The 19,413-nt window shown below is 36.6% G+C and overlaps 1 protein-coding gene across 4 annotated transcripts in view; it reads right to left on the bottom strand.

Moving 5' to 3' along the window:
• DYRK1A (dual specificity tyrosine phosphorylation regulated kinase 1A) overlaps nt 1-19,413 on the bottom strand; it is a 124,725-nt gene that overhangs the window by 23,027 nt on the left and 82,285 nt on the right. For 3 of the 4 annotated variants that reach the window (XM_087818412.1, XM_087818410.1, XM_087818413.1), the window contains 4 exons: nt 15,256-15,452; nt 9,480-9,599; nt 6,848-7,036; nt 3,284-3,431 (listed from right to left, as the gene is read on the bottom strand). In XM_087818412.1, the coding sequence (XP_087674538.1) occupies nt 3,284-3,431; nt 6,848-7,036; nt 9,480-9,599; nt 15,256-15,375 (577 nt within the window). In that variant the 5' untranslated portion in view covers nt 15,376-15,452. The remainder of the gene's footprint in view (nt 1-3,283; nt 3,432-6,847; nt 7,037-9,479; nt 9,600-15,255; nt 15,453-19,413) is intronic. The other variant, XM_087818411.1, reaches the window with a different exon arrangement.

Raw genomic sequence — 19,413 nt, 5'->3', positions numbered from 1 at the left:
GAGAAAAAGCACCTTTACCTCCTGATCACCTGCCTCACAACTCGGTCTGTCTAAGCTCCACCCCCAGCATCTTCGGTCTGTGGCAATTCTGTGCTGGGGAGCCCTTTCTGGGAAGACTTTCACATATATACACAATCTGCTTTGCTGAGCCTTAGATTTCACTAGTAATTTTCTGTAACAACTGTCAAAGGAAGATGCAGATTTTTTTTTTAAATAAATATAGCCAATGTTTGAAAATCATGCTTTGGAAGGTATAGAGTTTATAATCACAGCTATCTGACTATGTTAATCAAACTGGTACATGGGACATCTTGTGCAACACCGAAGGTTTGGGAAAACTTCAAAATCAAGTTCAATTACAAAAAGAAATTTTAAGCAGGCTTATGAATAGGGAGAGAGCAGAGAACTCATCACTTGCTACCACGAGTCACCCTCTATAAAGGCTTAATGTTCGCTAAATTACTTCAAAGACTGTGCTTTACGTATTAACACTGACTTCACATCAAATGAGGTCATTCAATGAAGTGCTACCCTTCACTCTAAAAATTCTTACATATACCAAACTGAGCACCTTACTGTAACTCAACTGGAGTGGCACAGAACCACCATTTGTCAAGGATACCCGATTTTGATCTTTTAGAATCATAAAAGCAGCTTCTCTACAGACCTATCGGGAACAACCTATGACAGTATTCAATGTCTGGTCCCTGAGGATAGGGATATATTGAGTTGTCCTGGTAACGATACTGTTTTTAGATCACTCTTGATACAATCTAAAATTAGAATAAATAACTCACTACAAATACTACCTGATTCTATAGGAGTGTACAGTACAAACCAACACTCTGTAAATAAAAAGAATCCTTCAAAGTTACATAAAAATGTATAACAACATCTGCTCTTAATCACTGAAGTTCACAGGTTTATAACTAAAAACACTGCTCCATGTGACAGTAAGACACCTACAGACATAATCCATGCAAGAGTTTTAATATGGGTAGGCAGTAGCTTCAAAAGGAATGCAAAAGGTATTTGATGTCAGAATTCCAGTGTGATTATGAAAATCCCTCTAAGAAGCTCTGTGATTAGAATGCTTCTAATGGAAGATCAATCCACTCAGCTCCACTTGACCTCCCTACTCAGTACTCACTTACTGAGTATCTGCAATGTGCTGAGCACCAAAGACATTGTCAAAGAATGCTCAAACACAACTATATTTGTGTAGTCTTTTTAACTAAACTTTAGGGAGAATAGACTGAAGGTAAGCAAGACTTTGTTCTAGACTTAAACTGAATTTTCTTTTAACTAGACCATGGCAGGTACCAGATAATCCAAGTAAGAAATTATGCTAGATGGTAAAGGAGATTTTTTAAGAGTTCAAAGACTTAAGACTAAAAACTCATCTGAGTGAGCTATATTGATCAATCAATTCCAAATATAAATAAATTACTTACATCATAAAACAGCAATAGAACTTTCAGACACCTTAAATTTAAGGTATCAACTCTACTGGTATGTCTGTGTCTAATTCTAAAGTTCTTTATTTGTCATTTTCCAATACAGAACCTCAGTTTCCTGAGGCACTGCTGCTAAAAGAACTTAAAAAACTCATTCTCCTAAAAGAACTTAAAAAACTCATCCAAAAGAATATGTGTAATGTCTTACACAATTAATGATCATTCATCAGGTTACCAAAAACAAAAATGATCATCGTTGTAAGAACTGAGTAGCTAATATTTACTGAGTACTTACTATATGCCTACCATGATTTCTTTAAATAAAGCAGAGGTAAAATGTTACAACAATGTATTAACATTTTCTTTCAACTTAAGCAAACATTCAAAATACAACACCCAAGAGTTAGAAGGGGGAAGGCATGTCCAGAGATCATTTAGTCAAGCATCCTTAGAACATACTTCTTATACTTCTAAAGCCCCATGAATGGAAATGGGCTCCCCCTTATACTAAGTTATCATCACAGTGAACACCGTATGTTCAGTAAGTGTGACGAAAAAAGGTTTTAAATGCTAATGTTATTACTATGGATTATATCAGATATCTAAAGAGAAGAAACTAAGGAAGAAAAAATAATAGCATAAGCTTTTTATTGTACAATGGGGAGTGAAGGTGTTTCATAAATGAAACCTAATCTGAGTATCTGAACCATATACCTTTAAACATACATTCTTTTGTTTCTACCACTTTGGGGGGATTAAAGAACCAATAATACCATAATGTCCTCCCTTGTTTTCTTAAAAAGGAGCTTGTTAAATAAAATTTAACCTCATGTTTATCAGATAAAGCCAGTATTTCTGAACATAAGTTGCTATGTATACATAGCTACAGGAACTTCTACAATTAATTGATTTTAAGGTCTCTATCATAAAATTGATAGCGTCTTATATTTATACTTGGCAGCAATTGTTTCTTGGTGGTACATAAAATATTAGTGTCTCACAATCACTGCCATCTTAGATTAAGAATAGTATTAAAGAATGTATAATTATGTTTTGCATATACCAATCGGCCTTACACTTCACTATTTTCCTAATTTTTCTGTTTCTTTCTGTTTTCAGAAGAAACACCATAACAAACGCAGACTCTGGAGTTAGGCACAGGTAGATTCACATCCTATCTCCAGAGCCCTGGGACGTTGGGTGTGGTTACTCTTTATACAGACCATCTGTGCCATAAAGATCCTACCACCTTCCTTATAGGACTGCTATGATATTCACAGAGGACGGAAGAAAAGCACAAAGGATATGGTAGGAGTTCAATAAATGGTAGCTACTATCTCTTTTCTGTTGTAATAAGCCCAACATCTTCTAATGCTGCCAAACTGACAAACAGCCTTGGCGAGGGGCCTGAGATCTTGATTCTGACATTCCAAAAATGGTTCTATAACAATTAAGTACATACTAGCTTATTTCTAATTTCTGATCTATATTAGAATTGGTTAAAGGACTCTGGATAAATGTGCACTATTAAAGCAAACAAATGGCACTTTTAAATCCCACCCCCCACCCCCCCACCACCCCAAAAAGGACACTATTCTCGTTTGTTTCTAAATTGTATGTCACTTGGAATGCACAGACCCAAAAACTTAGAATATTACTACCAGATCAGGTAACACATAAATCCAGGCCCTCCAACAGAAATAAACAGTTGCATTTTTAGTCAATCACTTTAAGATAAAATCAACCTATTTTCATACAAAAATAACCATTAACTCAAATGTATGGTCTGGATTAGGACACAGTGCTTTGCCTGCCTGTCTGTTTACCTATGTAGTATTTCATTTCAGTGTCATGTTTGTTCATGAGCTCAAGAAGCCGCACTTCTATCTGTGCCTGATTCAGAAAAGCCTTCTTGTTCTTTATGATTTTAATGGCGACCCACTCTTGCTCCACACGGTCGTACGCCTTTACAACCTGAAAGGGAGGGAAGAGGAATAATTCTTTATTTCATTCAGCAGTTTACAGTTCACCTTAATTGTACATTTACCTAACTCATTTTATGACATTCCTACTTAGAAGAGATCCTGTTTCTTTCCATTCAATGTCATCCATTTACTTACAATCACTTTAAATCAATCTTTTCAACTGAATTTCTTTTGCATCCTTATAATATTTCTAAATATCTACAAAATGAACAAAACTGGATGAACTATTTTCTAGCTTCAAAAGTAAATTATGAATTTTAGTAAGTGCTTTGTTTTTCATCTTTGTGACTAAATAATAAGGCAAGACAATTCTTCCAACTATTCTTTTAATGAGGAAAAAAAACTTGTTTAAATCCCATTATTGGAAAATATTTAAAAAGTTCTAAGTCACCTGAAAAATGCAGATTACTTTCTAATTTTAAATTTAGATTTTCATAGATAAAAACATAGATATATAAAAGAAAAATTAGTTTATGCTAAAAAAGCCAAATACAAATTACTGGGGAAGTTCCACAATACAGGGGTGGGCAAAAGTGGGTTTACAGTTGTTCTTAAGGAAAATAGCACAATAATTAATAAATAATACAAGAATAAACTCTGTTTCGTGTACTCACAACTGTAAACCGACTTTTGCCCACCCCTGTATACAATGAATGTAGTAATTAGAGGATTTTGATAGTTTTAAAATGAAAATCAGTGCTAACGAAAGGGGTATTCATGACTAAATCACCATGCACAATGAGTTTCATACTAACAAAGAGGCTGGCATAAAAACTAAGAAATCAATATAGATAAAAGAAACTATGTCTACCAATCAGAAATAACTATAACTGATTAAACAAACTGTATTTATAATATTATACATAATCTGAATAGGTAATAACTTTAGATACACTATTTAGCTCATTCAGAAAGTCTGGAGATGCAGGTAGAATTCCAAATGATTCCAATTTGTAGGTTGAGCACCACTGGATTAGAGGAAGAAAATGGAATGTAGGTGCCAAGATTTACATCAGTCAGGTTAAATATATTGTCAATGACGAGTATAAACAGCTCAGCTGAAATCAAACTTGGAATGGGAGACGGGGTATCTCTCTAGTTCCACCCAATTCTAAAAAATACTATCTACTGTCTTTTTAAGTCAGGGGCTACTCATGTAAACACCTGACCAAGTGGTTTTCACTGACTATAGTAACTGCACCAAGAGTTTCAGTTCAGTGCCCAGGTCCCACTGGTCTCCAGGACAAAGGCCATTAACAGAGGCCCAACTATTTACTGACTTAGCAAATAGTTAACCAGCTAAATGCTAAAGCAATCGTTTTTTACCCTGAATTACACATTTAATAGGCAGTTTTTAAAAACACCAATGCCCAGAATCCAGTCACAGAGATTCTGATTTAACTGGTTTGGAGCCTAAGCATCAGTCCTCCCACCCTGCCCAGCTCCCCAGCATAATCTCAATGTACAACAAGGATAAACACCAGCTAAAGAAGAAGGAGCCCCTTACTTAACAAGGATGCGGCAGAGACTTTAGAGAAAGTCTGACCAAGTCGATATGGAGGACATTATTTGGTGAGTGACAGATCCTGAACCTGAGCATACCACAGCATAGAAGAGAGGCATCAATCTGACCTGGTGAAATGAAATTTTATGTCAAAGGAGCCTATATTTTCACAGGTTTATTAGGAATTAGAGTGTAAGAAAATTAAAATGAAAGAGAGGAAAACAACACTCTGAGATCAGAGACCAAGCATTTAGGGAAAATGAAGTTTGGATAGTAGGTTTCTTGGCCGAAAATCCTGTTGATAGCAACTGCCTAAGTGTTGGTGTAACTTTCAAGGTGTAGACAGCAATCCTTGTATCAAGGGTGTTCACAACCTTTCTTAAAAGCTGGGCCTCAGAAACACCTTTCCTTAAGAAGCTTTGAGAAACACAAGCTGCTTCTGACAAAAGTTACATTTTCATAAAGAGGGACTCCACACACACTGAAAAATCTCCAACTCAGAAGAAAAAGAGATTCAAATTGAGGAAAAAGTCCCTGAATTATGTACAATCACTAAAATTCTTTTAAATCATGGAAAAGGGCAGACATATTATAAATGTAACATCAGGGCCTGGCAAAGCCACAGTGGAGTTCCAGAGGTCTTCTAACAACTCTGTCCGTATCTCCTTACAAGATGACTTTTCTGGGTCTAGACCTGTGGCTGCTAACTGCTTACAAGTATACTTTTTGTCCTATACATGATTAGACTGACTAATGATGAATTTGTTCCACATGGGTTAAAAGGAGGCATGTGTTGATTTCTCTCAAGGCAGGAATAGGTAAGTAAAAGAATATAGGTTCCATAGTTCAAAAAAACCAGGAACCAAAAAAAATTTTTAAGGTAGCTCAGGGTCATTTTGAGACCCCCTTCTACCCTCATCATTAAAAAGTCAGAAGTAATTGGACTGCAGGTTAATGACTGACCCACTGCACAAAGGTTGCAAAACAAAGGATTCTGGGATTAATAGTAAATCACACCTCAAACAAAACAGAGCTCTGTGACTCAGGGAGATAGAATTTCCAAGTGCAAAGAGGTGGGGGAGCCACAGTCAGAGAAATAGCTTTTTAAAAGCGCAAGGAAGACGATTGGCTAGCTCATGATCTGGGCACAGCTGATGAAAGAAGACTCCTATATTTAGGGTTTTGTGCTTTGTACTGGGGCTAGGAGGGCAGGTGAGGAAGGGAGAGCTGTGAGTAAAGGAAGAGGCCAGGAATGAAGAGAAAAAAGCAGGTCCCTTGGATTCCGAATTCCTCGTTGTTCTCAGTAGAAGATACCCAAATGATTCTTTTAAAGCATTAAAATTACCCCATCACACTATTAGCAACATTGATGTTGTGAGGACTGGAAGAGGAAAATCCTGAAGACCATCTGCCCATTTAGGAGCCTGACAAGAGTTAGAAGATGAAGTGAGAGAAAAACCCAGGGCACAGCCCCTGGCTTTCCAAGCCTCCAAAAAGTGAGAGGGCACCTGCAGTGACAGCTGAAAATAGTAATTCTTTTCTCTTTGAAGAAGACTAACAGACAGGAAGGTAATTATCTCTAGCATTCATGAGGAAAAATCATCCACAGACTACACAAAACACATATGAAAGGGGCAGTACTATATTCGTGATTAAAACAACCTCTTAGTAACATGAGGACTTGGTAGCCATAGAAAGTAAGTAAAGAAAAAAAGGTCTGATGGGGCTTTTATAGCTGATACAGTTTCACTATCTTTAGAGAACTATGATAATCCAAACATATACCCACTGTCTGGATCTATTTACAAATATTGAAAAGTATACTCCTGAGGAAAGAGTGTAACAACATCATTTACAAAGAAGTTCTAATTTATGAAATCCAGCACTTTCCATTCAATTACCTGTCCAAAGGAACCTTTGCCTATCAAGGAATCAATTTCGTAACGGTCCATCCACTTTTCTCCGTTTTTTACAATATAGTCATAGTTGTCATCATCATAACCATCATTGTAAACCTTCCGCTCTTTCTTATGACTAGAATCGTCTCCCTGGCCCTGTTGGTGCCTTCGCTTCTTTTTTGCATAGTAAACCTGAAATGAGAACATACAGTGTTAAGTGTATAACTTAAAACATTATTGGGGATTAAGGGAACATATATCAAGAGGCAAATCTGCTATCAGTAGGAAATTAATGAATTTTTATTCTTTATATATACAAAAAAATAAAATAAAAAATGAATCTTTATTCTCTACAAAAAATAAAAAATGTTCTATAGTTGCTACTTTAATTATAGAATATAACCAATGAAAATTGCCTACAATAAAATTCACTTTAAAATTATACTGTTTAGCTCTAGCCAGTATGGCTCAGTGGTTATCAAGTGTCCGGCCCTCAAACTGAAGGGTCCAGGGTTCAATTCCAGCCAAGGGTGTGTATCTCGGTTGCAGGCTCAATCCCTGGCACCTCGGGGGCTAGTGCAGGAGGCTACCAATAGATGTGTCTTTCTCACATTGATGTTTTCATCTCTCTCTCCCTTCCACTCTCTCTGAAAAGCAATGGAAAAAATATCCTCAGGTGACAATTAAAAAAAAAAATTATAGTGTTTAGCCCTGGCTGGTATGGCTCAGTTGGAGCATCGTCTCGTGCACCAAAGGGTTGCAGGTTCAATTCCATTCAGGGCACATACTCAGGTTGCGGGTTCGATCCCTTGGTCAGGGCACATAGGGGAGGCAACCGATCGATATTTCCCTCTCACATTGATGTTTCTCTCTCTTCCCCTCTCCCCTCCTCTCTCTCTGAAATCAATAAAAACATATCCTCAGGTGAGGATTAAAATTATACTCTATAAAAATTTTATAAATAGAAGATGTTAAGTAACTGGCCCCAAGTATCCCATTCCAAAAGAATAACAGGACCTATTTACATTTACTTTTTAAACTAAGTAAAATTTATATACAGTGAGGTGGCATAGATTTTAAGAGTGTAATATGATAAATTTTGAAAACTATGCATATGTTGATACAATCAACAAATGTCAAACAAAATAAAGAACATTTCCATCTTCCACATGTTCAAGTTCCTTCATGACCATTTCCAGTCAATCTCAATTTTATATTTGATCATAAGGCAAAAGATTTTACAAATGAAAGTTTAAATGTATATAAACTGATGTTTTACTAATATAAAAGGTCCTCTGAGACATGCTCAACTTTTAAGCCTGTAATAATATACCAATTAATGAAAAACAGCCACTCCCTCCCCCTAACACTAAAGGCCATAAAGCTTATGGTTGATCACAGATGAGTTATTTTCTTTGTATCTATTTCTCTTACAAAATAGTTTCTAAGACCAGTAAAAAATAATAGGTGAACTAGGCAATAGTCCAAGTAATTGGTAACTAACTTTGAGGAAATTACAAATTAGGTTTCACAGAATAACATTAGAAAAACCCTAGTTTACAAGGTAACAATACAGTTAAAAACAAGCTTCACAAAGTTACTGTTATCAACAGCTAATACTTAAAATTTATCAGATATTTTCAGATAATCAAAAGTTAGGTTGGCACATCTTTTATAACACATTGTTTATGTACAAAACTCAACTCAGAAATGTTCCTCATTGTGTTCATTCTAATTTTATCTTGACACATTAATAAATACCACTGGCATTAAACAGCATCAAAGTGCTGTAAAATCTATACATACGTAAGAACATCTTTTTAGATGAATGGCTGTAAAGCTGGTGAGGGTCAGCCTTTTGTGAAAAGACGCAGGACTAAAAGGGAAAGAGGAAGCAGCACAGGCTCGCTCGCCCTTCCCCACAAACGCTCACTGCACAATGAATTAGGGCACTAGTGCTGAGGCTAAACAGCAAATGGCAACCGAGCCAAAAGGCGAAGATACTAGAAAAATAATTTTTGGTGGCAAAGAGTCAAGCTCATGAGCAAGGAACATGAGCAATTCAAAATGCTGCCCATTTTTTATCCTACCTACTTCGACCCAAAGAGGTTTTCAGGTATCTTACAAGTAAAAGAACACACATAAAATTTAAAAAGACAATTTAAAACCACAGAAATATAGATACAATAAACTAGGCCAAATGCCTGTTAACTGGTTATTAAATATCTCTCAGAGCTTCCTGACATCCACGGCAGAAGCCGATATATAAAAATTTAAGCAAACTGTAACATAAACATATGTTTACAGTGTCGTTGTGCCCTCACTTTCCCCTTTCTTGTTTTGAAGAAGTTATTACAAAAATGGTAACTCAGCATTTATTAAGTACAATTGTGAAAAAAGAGGGACATTATCCACAATTACCTTAATTTTTCTGCAGTCCTTGTTAAGTCTATCTTCGTTCTTTTACATAATTATATCACCTATAAATCATTAACTTACCACTCTTCACAATAATCATCACTATCACAATCACTGGGGTTATAAAAAAGTTTAGTATGTTTAAATAGGTCATAAAATAACTTTCCCCCCACTCTATTGCAAGAGAGAAGCTGTTATAATAAATCAATAATCTTACCTCATTAATATGTTTATATGTTTTGATCAAGTCAACAGAGAGTTTTCTCAGCGGAGCAGTTGCTGGATCACGGAAGGTTTGGGGCATCCGCCTCTGTAACATGACAATATCAGGCATCACCTTAAATAGACAGAAAAGACTAGCACTTTAACTATACTGTACTGGTATAAATTCCCTCTTCTGTAACCTGTGTATATTTTTAAAAAGGCATCTCATTAGAATATTATACATCTCTGTTATCTCTTTCAACCAATTCCACTGAAGGCAACCACTGGAATGAATCAATGAAATTAGCAGATAATATGTCCAGCTGCCCAAGGCTTCAGTTCTGTTCCCCAAATTAAACAGTGGGATTACAGACACACCCCTGGGTCCAGGAGACTCGCACGTGCTGCCCAAAAAAGGTCTTCTCCACCATACAACTAGCCTAATGAAAAATTTCTTCTGAATTATTCCTAAAGCCTGCCCTGGTTCATGACAGTCAAAGACAAACCCAACTTGAGCTTCCTAAGACAGGACTTCAAAACCCAGTTGGCATCATAAAACAAGCTGGCCGTGAAGCAGGAATGGAGCTTGGTGCTGCAGAAGTACAGCTCCCAACAGCCCCCGACTGCCCTCTGACAAGCTCTGCCCTGTAAGCAAGGCTGAAATCTGCTCTCATTTCTTCAACACAACGGAACGCTATATGCCCTCCGGGCTCCCTGCGCTGTTAACTCTCACAGCACTCAGCACCACCTGACAGACTATATACACTTACGTACTTACTGGTTTTAGCTTTTTCTCTTTCTCTTTCCACTACAAGGAAAACTCCATAAGGGCAGGAATTATTTTGTTCAATGTTGTACTTTCTTTGACTCAAACAGTGCCTGGCACATAGTAGGTGTTTAATAAATATTTGAATAAGCAAATGGATCTGTAATACCAATCAATACCCTTACTTACAATTACAATAGGAGCTGACCACAAACAAGTTCCACAGGACACCTTAAAGCTCATGAACTTTTCTTTCAAAAATCTCATTTCAACCAAACTCCATTTACTCCTCCCAACCCCAATCCTAAACCACGTCTCTTCCATCATCCAATAGGCCGTCAGGGCTCAGCTGTGGATTACCTGCTAGACAGAAGACAGAGCAGGTGCATGAAGGTCCTCTATACAAACACCCAGAAATGTGGCAACTAGCACGTCCTAGCCCTGTTGTTTTTGCCCACCTCTTCCAGTGTGGGTCATTACGGAAGGGATTCCCAACTGGACTTTTTGCAATCAATAGATCCTCAAAGCCAATTAATTACATCAAGATACTTCTAGTCACCACCACTAGTCATTTTGGGAGTCCTCTCTAGCTCTTACATTTATGCCAGTCAAATCTAGAATCAGAAGCCGCTAACGCAGCCCCTCTCGAAGGGCACTTGGGTCTATTTGAGGGGCAGAGAGACAGTACCACATCATACCAAGCAAAGTCTCACAGAAGTGTCAGGAGTCTTGGGATAACTAATCAAGTTTAAAAAAAAAAAAGAGGAGGGTTGTAAGGTGGTAGTGGACAGAACAGAAAAAAAATCACCATCCCTGTGTTATGAAAGATAGTTATCACAGCAGTCACCTAGGTGTACTTTCTCTTTAACCAACAGGAACACTGGTTCCCTCTGCACCTATACTCAAACTCTAAAAGCTGTCATCCAGATGGTAAATTCATGGAGTTACTGTCAAGTTAATATTATCTCTTCTCAAGATCCTCTCCTTCTTAAAGTTTCAAATAAGGTTTAAGGAGGAAAAAAAACCTCCAGTGATTACAACCATCTGTCCTGAAAAGATAGTAAGAATAAGTAAATATGATTAATTTTCTAACATAGTTTTATTTTTCTTAATATAAATAGTAGGTACAGCTAAAGTCACAGAATATTTTACTCTTACACTATTCCTTGAAGACTTAATTTAACGAACAGGCAGTGTCAGTAATAAGCATGCCAATTATTTTTATGCGGATGAATGCTATAAGCATTTAAGGCAATAAGAGATTTCCCTTAACATATTTCCTTTTTATTTTTTAAGACCCTGACATTATTTTCATGAAGATAATTTACTCAGCAAGAACCTGCTCGGACTACTGGAGCACAGCCTCACTGTGAGGTTTCACAAAACCATTTTACAAATGAGAAACTAGAGTCTCTGGTGCAAAATTACTTGACAAAGTCCTAGAGCCAGGGAAGAATGCAGGTGAGATGAGAAGAACTGAGGCACTCTCACACCTAATCCTGTGCTCTGAACCACAACACTATGCCAGGAGCTCCCTCATTAATTTTAGGCCTCTATTCTACCCTCTTAGTTGAATCATTTTTAGGCTATTTATTGGGCAAAATGAGTCATGTATAATAAATACCAACAAAATAGGCATATGCATTTATTAAAATTAGTTATGCACAAAACCATGAATGTGTTTAAGTTTTTAACTTACCCATTTACAATTCCACTAGTATTTCAAACATCTAAAAAAACAAAACCCACTGACGACATCTTTCCAGGACTAAGTGTGCTCACTCAAAACACCAAGATCACCCAATCAAAAAAGCAATCTTAAATGTACAGTACACAACATAAAATTGGATATGAATATAATTTTGACTGAGGCATAATGTTTTTCTGCATCCAACATGAATGTATGCTATGTGCTTGGCGCTTCACAAAATATTCCTAACCTCTTCCACAACTGGCCAGCCACTGCCTGAAAGGCCAAATCAATTAGCTAATTCTAAATTCCTTACTTTTCTTAGATACCCCTGGCAGTAGAAGTTACTATTTCAGGGGCATTTGTATATATAAACCAGATATGCATCTGTTTACAAAAAGAAATCAGCAATCGGAGCAGACTGTATTTCACTTCCAATAGTGCCTTATACAGAACAGGTGCTCAAAATATATGCAAAGAACAAATTAACTTCTACAAACTAAGTAACATTCCCTTCACTAACCTTCATTGTAATTTCATGTTAGGTAACCAAATTTTCTTTGTCCAGTACTGTGATGCCAATAAGCACAAACCCAGAACTAGAAAATAACTTTTCTAAACACTCAGTTACAAATCCGTACAAGCCTCGAGGAGCCCCATATGGACGGACGCTTTCTCCACTTCCTGCTTCTTGGTCACAAAGCCAGGAGAGTGTCCATAAGTAGCAAGCTCCCTTCTCCCCTCCACAGCTGAAAGCAAGCCCCTGGTGTTCAGACACAAACGCTCACCAAACTGAAGGTGGCTACCCTCAGTCCCAGCCCCCAGTTCTCACTCGGAAAGAAAAGTTGATGAGATACCTCCTGCTGCCTCAGCTATCTGGCTGTGCGGCCCAGAGAAAGCCACACACCCCGACACTCACATCTCTTGACCTTTCTGTGTGAAGGTACAGACCACAAAGCAAAAGAAACGTAGTTTCTATCTCGTGCTTAGATCACAGAATTAAGAGCTAAAACAATTGTTTTCCTGAAAAGATTCCATAGTATAAGCTCCAGAACTTAAAAATTGATTTTTAGTTTAATGTTTCTTCCATCCATTTTGTTTATATTTATCTCATATTTTCATATATAATGCAGAATTAGAAACACTATATTCTACCTTCCTGCTATTTTGAAAGCTATTAATAAAGTTGAACAGCATACTTAACTCACAGAGTACTGGTTTAGCTTAAGAACTGAAAGGTACTGTGAAAACTCCAACAGCCCAAAGACTCAGCATTCCAAACACCAATCATACTTTTCCACTCTTGCCTTTATTATATTTCTTGTTTCCTAAATTTATCTTTTGAACAAAACTGTGTTTAAACTTGTAGGAAACATTAACTACCAAAAATAAAATGTTAAAGTTAGCTTATTTCAATTTACTTGTTCAATAAATCTTATTTAAAAGACACTGATAGGATAATTAACTAGAAACAATAGAATCAAATAACGAAATTATAGAATTTTAGAGCTAGAAGGGGGTGGTGCTTCTAGTTTAAGGTCCCAATCTTACATTCAAGGAACAGACAGAAGGGTCCATGTGACCTGACTCAAGTCATACAACCAGCTCACACAACAAAACCTTGACCTCATGTTTTATGACTTGTAGACCAGGCCAAAGCAGCACCCAGTTTTAGTGGTTTAGACTTACTTCAGTTATAGGAAAATTCTCTTCTATCTGACTGCCTTATTAGATTCAGGAACTTATGGGGTTTAGAAATATTTGGCTGAATATGATTTTATAATATTATACACATTGAATATGAATATTATACTTAAAAGACAGTCTTTTATAGCATATAAATCTTTATAAGTATTTTACAGATTAAAATGAAAATACTAAATGAATTATCTCATTTAAAAATAATCCACAAGATATTCTTTGTATCTAAAATTAGGTATGTTGCTAAATTACCTACTATAATAACCATAAAAATAACTTTAAAGGACTGGAATTTGTCCTAGCCCTCCGCAGATGCTGGGTGTTAGAACTCAAAGAGCACTGTATCTAAGAAAGACGCCTGGGTTGGACTCTAGAATCTACTGCTTGCACACTTGAGGAAGTCAGTCCCATTAGCTGTGAAACAGATGAAAACAGGCATCCTTCCTGATAGGCTGCTTTTGAACAAGAGGAAAATGAATCCTAATATACTTTGTTTCTTAAAAGTACAATGCAAATGAATCATTGTGCTATTACTGCCTTCTTGGATGTCCAGAGAATTTTCTTCTGGAACACAATTAAATACTTTCCACACCTGAACATTCTGACCAACTGCTCCAATTCTCAAACATCCAACTTCTCAATTTACTGAATAAAGAAAATTCTTAAGTCTTGCCATAATTCATCTTACTGCTTAACTGAACGTTACTCACATGCTATACACATTTCATAAATATAAAGCTCAACTAGTGGCAAAGTCATTGTAATACATACAAGGATGCTCCCTAATAATGACATTAACTGCAGGCTAAACACATTTCTTGCAAATAATCCAGTAAAAGAAATAGTTTGAAATTTTCCAAGTTTTTGATCCTCACTTGATATATTTAAAAGACCTAAACAAAACAGTGGTAAACCAAATTCCCAAGTACACAGAAAAACAGCCATTTTCAGCACTCATCACAGACTCAATCCCAGTGGGGAAAGAAACTGCCACACTATAGCTAGTAAAAAATTCTCCCCCAAAGCAAAATCAACATGATGAGTGTAGATAACTCAGGTAGACATGAAAAATACACACACACACACACATATATATATGTATGTATATCAAAAGATTCCAGCATTTACTCTCTTTACACTATTTTATGGAAAAGTGCTGGAATCTCTGTCTAAATATTAAACAGCATGGTTAAGTTGCATTACTTTTTTTTTTGTTTTAAGGAGTTTTGTACTTATTTTTATAAATGTATACATACTAAAGTACTTTATAAAAGCATAAAATCGGCCACATAAGTTTGCTATAACGAGCTCCAATTTGTTCTATAATTTACATTTTTCTACTTAACCACCACTGGATAAAAATAAGCTTTTAGTTTTAATATTCTTTAGAAAAACCTTTTCCCCTCCTGTCATAGAATAAGATAATGTGATTACATTTAGTGTGTTTGAGTGAAATAGATTTTAAAAAAAGAGGAAAAAAAAACCTCTTTAATACAAACTTATCATATTTTGTCAATCCAGAATTCCATTTGACATGTAAAACTGAAAACCATTAGAGCATTTTGCCTATTTGCCATTTTAAGGAATAAACTGCCATTCCAACACATCGTTTCTGACACACCATGAACTTACCTGGTTAGTTAGAGGTTGCTGAATCTGGTCAGAATAAGATAAGGCAGAAACCTGTTGGTCACTTATGTTTGGCTGGCGACGGTCACTGTACTGATGTGAATGGGGCATCTGTCCAGCCATCTGAAGGCCAGCAGCATGGAATGAAAACGACGGTGCAAGCCGAACGGATGAAGGTTTGCATGCTGAAGTCTCTCCTCCTACAAGAGGACAGTAAGGGACAGTTACAGGATGTACTCGGAGCCTGACGTTTGCATCTTCTGACCTGTCTGATACTTCTTCAAATAAGGACTTTAGGATGTTCAAGGACATTAAAAACCTCTAAAGCCACAAACAATATGTCACTCAACACAACAGTTTTATGTTACATGGTATAAAATATAGTGATTAAAATGAGTATCTATAAATCTGTATTAAGAGAAAAATCTTAAGTCTTTCTGTAAAACAATTAAGAATAATCTTTATTTATTTGCACATATGAGATTTTCATCAATTGAGAACCATAAAATACATAAATAATCTTCGAGTTCTTGTGAAGGGTCTCTCCAATGGGTCCGGCTCCTTAGAAACCAACTCAAAAGAACACTGCTAAGACATTGTTTTGTACCTGCCACATGTATGGCGATCAATATCCCCAGCAGCGCCCAAACCAGGTGAAAGATCTGTTCTAATGGTGCTCCACCACTGACAAAGATAATTAAAGGCTGAGCATGGTATAAAAAGCAAATCCACAGAATGCTGGATTTCTCTGGACTCTTCCAACAGTCCTAAAAGAACCTAGACCTGGCAAGCTCACCACAAAAATAAATGACCAATAATTATCCCACAGGTAGTCTGGGACCATCCATGATCATGATTTTCATTGTAGAAATGAAAAATAAACACTTTTGGCCCATAAAAACATTTGGCAGCTAACCAATAAAGGTTTAATTCTTCCTTAAGAACGAAAAACTCACACACACACAAAAATAATCCTTCTTATATTCAACCAAACTTGCCATCACAGACTAAAGCCTAAAGGCAAATGTAAAACCCTGGTCAACAAACTCTGGACCCAGCATACTTGCAATTGTCTTCCTGAATAAACCAGCCATCACCTACCACACTACAGAACAGACTATTCAGTACCAGGGTACTTCTCCTAAAGTCTGCTTTTCTTGAGACATACAGCAACACTGGCCCAACAATGACAAGCACAGATTCTCAGCCAGGCTGCTGGAGTTTGAAATTTCAGCTCCATACTTACCAGTTGTATAGCCCTATATACCTATTTCCTGGTAATAATATCATCTACCTCAAAAGGCTGTGGTGAAGGTTAAATGTTTTCATACATGTGAAGTACTTAGAAGAGCTCTGGCAATTAAGGAACAGCTCAGTATCAGCTGCAATTACTGTGCTGTACAGTCAAGGGTGATGGGGACAGTGCCCCTTCCTGTGGGGCACTTAATCTCTACTTGAATGCTGCCCAGACTCTGCAAGCTGAGAGCAAAGCTCAATCTCCTCCAAATGTAAGTTTCACTCCTATTTCCTGCCACAGTGGGTGACCTGTCTTCCACCCAGTCCACCAGAATCAAAGCTCTGTGAGTCTGGTAGAGTCTCCTCTACAGGCCACCTCAGCAGCCAGCCACCCAATCTTACTGATTCCGCCTCCCACAGAACTCTCCAATACAACAACCCCTTCCTTTCATCTCCATTACCCCATGCTTCGCTTGGATGACCAAATAGTTTCCTAATAGTTACCTGTCTTTACTCTGCCCATCTGCAACTTGACATCTGTTCAATAACACAACTTGGAGTGACTTTATAAAATGCAAATCTCAAGCCTTCCACCATACTTGACTATCGCCTGCCTTAGCATTGCTTTTAGACCTTAGCTTGTCTCCCTCTTCTACAGCATGAGGCGCTTAGCTGATCCATGGTACATAATAAATATCTGCTGAATATGTAAAATGACAATGTTCCTATGATGGTAGACGAGATAACTTTTCTAAACATTTCATTACTCATTATAAAAAAATAACACTCAATTCAATTATGTGGAGCAACTTTGTTCAGTTAAAAACAAACGAACCACTAGAAATTTATCCTAAGGAAATAATATGATGTGCACAAAGACAGTAAGGAAGAATGTTTACCTTACTATTGTTTGTAACAGCAAGAAACTGGAAACCTGAATGTCAAATATTGGGGGGTCCTTTAAATCTGCATTATTAAAAACACAAAAAAACTGGGAAGCATAAATAGCTCTTATAAGTAAACAGTAAAAAGACTCAGGCCCTAATGGCAAATATCTGAACCACTCTGGGTCTTAGTTTCCCTGTCTATGAAGCAGAGGTATTATGACACTAATCCTATTCCCTTAGGCTTGTTATGAAGTTTAAATAAAATACCACAAGTAGGCATGCAGAATGGAACACGGTATATAAAAAGCACTTTTTAAAATATTATTTGTTTCTATTATCAATGCCATCACTATATACCATGATTAAACTTATTATAATATATAGAAAAAAGTGCAAAAATCATTAGTATATAACAATTACCATCAATTGAACCTGTGGTGAAGAAAACAAAAGCCGTCATCCTTGAAACCCCCACCATCACTCTATGACCCCTCCCAATCAATCCAAATCCCCTCTTCCCAAAAAGTTAGTATCTTGATCTCCAAAACGAGATTAGTTTTAGCTTTATATAAATGGGTCTCTATACTTAATGTTATGCTTATAAGCTGGTTTGTTCACTATCATTACTTTATAGCATCCCATTACATGAACATTTGACAACTTGTTTATCCACTCTAATTTTGACTGGCATCTGGATTATTTCCACTTCATAGTTAGTATGAATACTGCCACTAGGAAGATTGCTAAGTGTCTTTGGTGTACAGAGATACTGTTCTGCTGTTTTTCCAGTGTTTTTTTTTTTTTTTTCCAAATCAATCTGTTTTTCCACTAGCAGTTTATGAAAATTCCCTCTGCTCCAATCCGTCTCCAACACTTGGAATCATCAGCCTTTCTAATTTCAATCATTATAGGAGGTGTGCAGTGTCTGCTGTGATTTTAACTTGTATCTTCCTGGTGACTATAAGAATCTTTTCATTTATTTATTGGCCATTTGGATATCCACTTATGTGAAATGTCTATTAAAACTTGCTTTACCATTTTTCTATCAAAAAAACATTTTTGCATTTTTAAACATATTTTGGATATGAGCATCTTAATACTTAGAGTTGATCTGCATCGTCACTCTCTTAATGGTGTTTTTCGATAAGCATAATCTCTTACCACTTTTGCTTTAGAATTAGTACTTTGGTGTCTGTTTAAATCTTTCCTTATAGCAAAGTCATTAAAAAAAATCCTATTTTCTTCTACAAGTTGGGTTTTACCATTCACATCCAGATGGGCAATGCTCCTGAATTTATTTCTGTTTAGGTATGCAACAGAAAACTAGCTGCATTTCCCCGCAAAATAAACATCCAATTGACCCCAATTATTAAAATACCAAACTTTCTCCACTGCTCTACAATGCCATCTTTGTCATAAATCACATGCCCATACATGCTTGGATCTGTTTTTGGATTCTCTATTCTGTTCTACTGGATACACACTTAGCTAGATTTCTTATATCTTTGTACAAAAACCAGGCACTATCTAAATTATGAAAGCTTTACAAGTTTTAATATTTAATAGAGAATTTTGTTCTTCAAGAATGGTTTAGCTATTCTTAGCCCTTTGCATGTCCATATATATCTTAGAATTAACTCATCGAAAACAAGTAAACCCATGTTGGGATTTTGGTTGCAGTTGTGTAGTCTCTTAAACAGCACTGTTCAACAGAATTTTCTGCAATGATGAACTTATCTCAGCTATCTAATGAGCAGCTACTAGCACTACTAAGGACTTTAAACTTGATTTATTTTTCCCCTCCCAATCCTCCCTCTTCTCCTTGCCGTATTCCATTTGCTGGGACCTCTAGAACAGTGATGATTCGAAGAGGAGATACAGGTACCATGTTTTACTCCCAATCTCCAAAAGAAAGCTTTTAACATTTCTCCAGCAGTGGTTGCTATAGGTTTTTAACTGATAACCATTATCAGAGTAATGATGGTCCCTTCTAATCCTCGTATGCTAAAACCTTTTCCCCACAAATGGATGCTGAATT

Source organism: Miniopterus natalensis, chromosome 6, assembly GCF_054644295.1.
Source record: "Miniopterus natalensis isolate mMinNat1 chromosome 6, mMinNat1.hap1, whole genome shotgun sequence".
NCBI classification, from domain to species: domain Eukaryota; kingdom Metazoa; phylum Chordata; class Mammalia; order Chiroptera; family Miniopteridae; genus Miniopterus; species Miniopterus natalensis.
The sequence above is the reverse complement of the archived record's forward strand: the minus strand, read 5'-3'. Positions and strand labels throughout refer to the sequence as shown.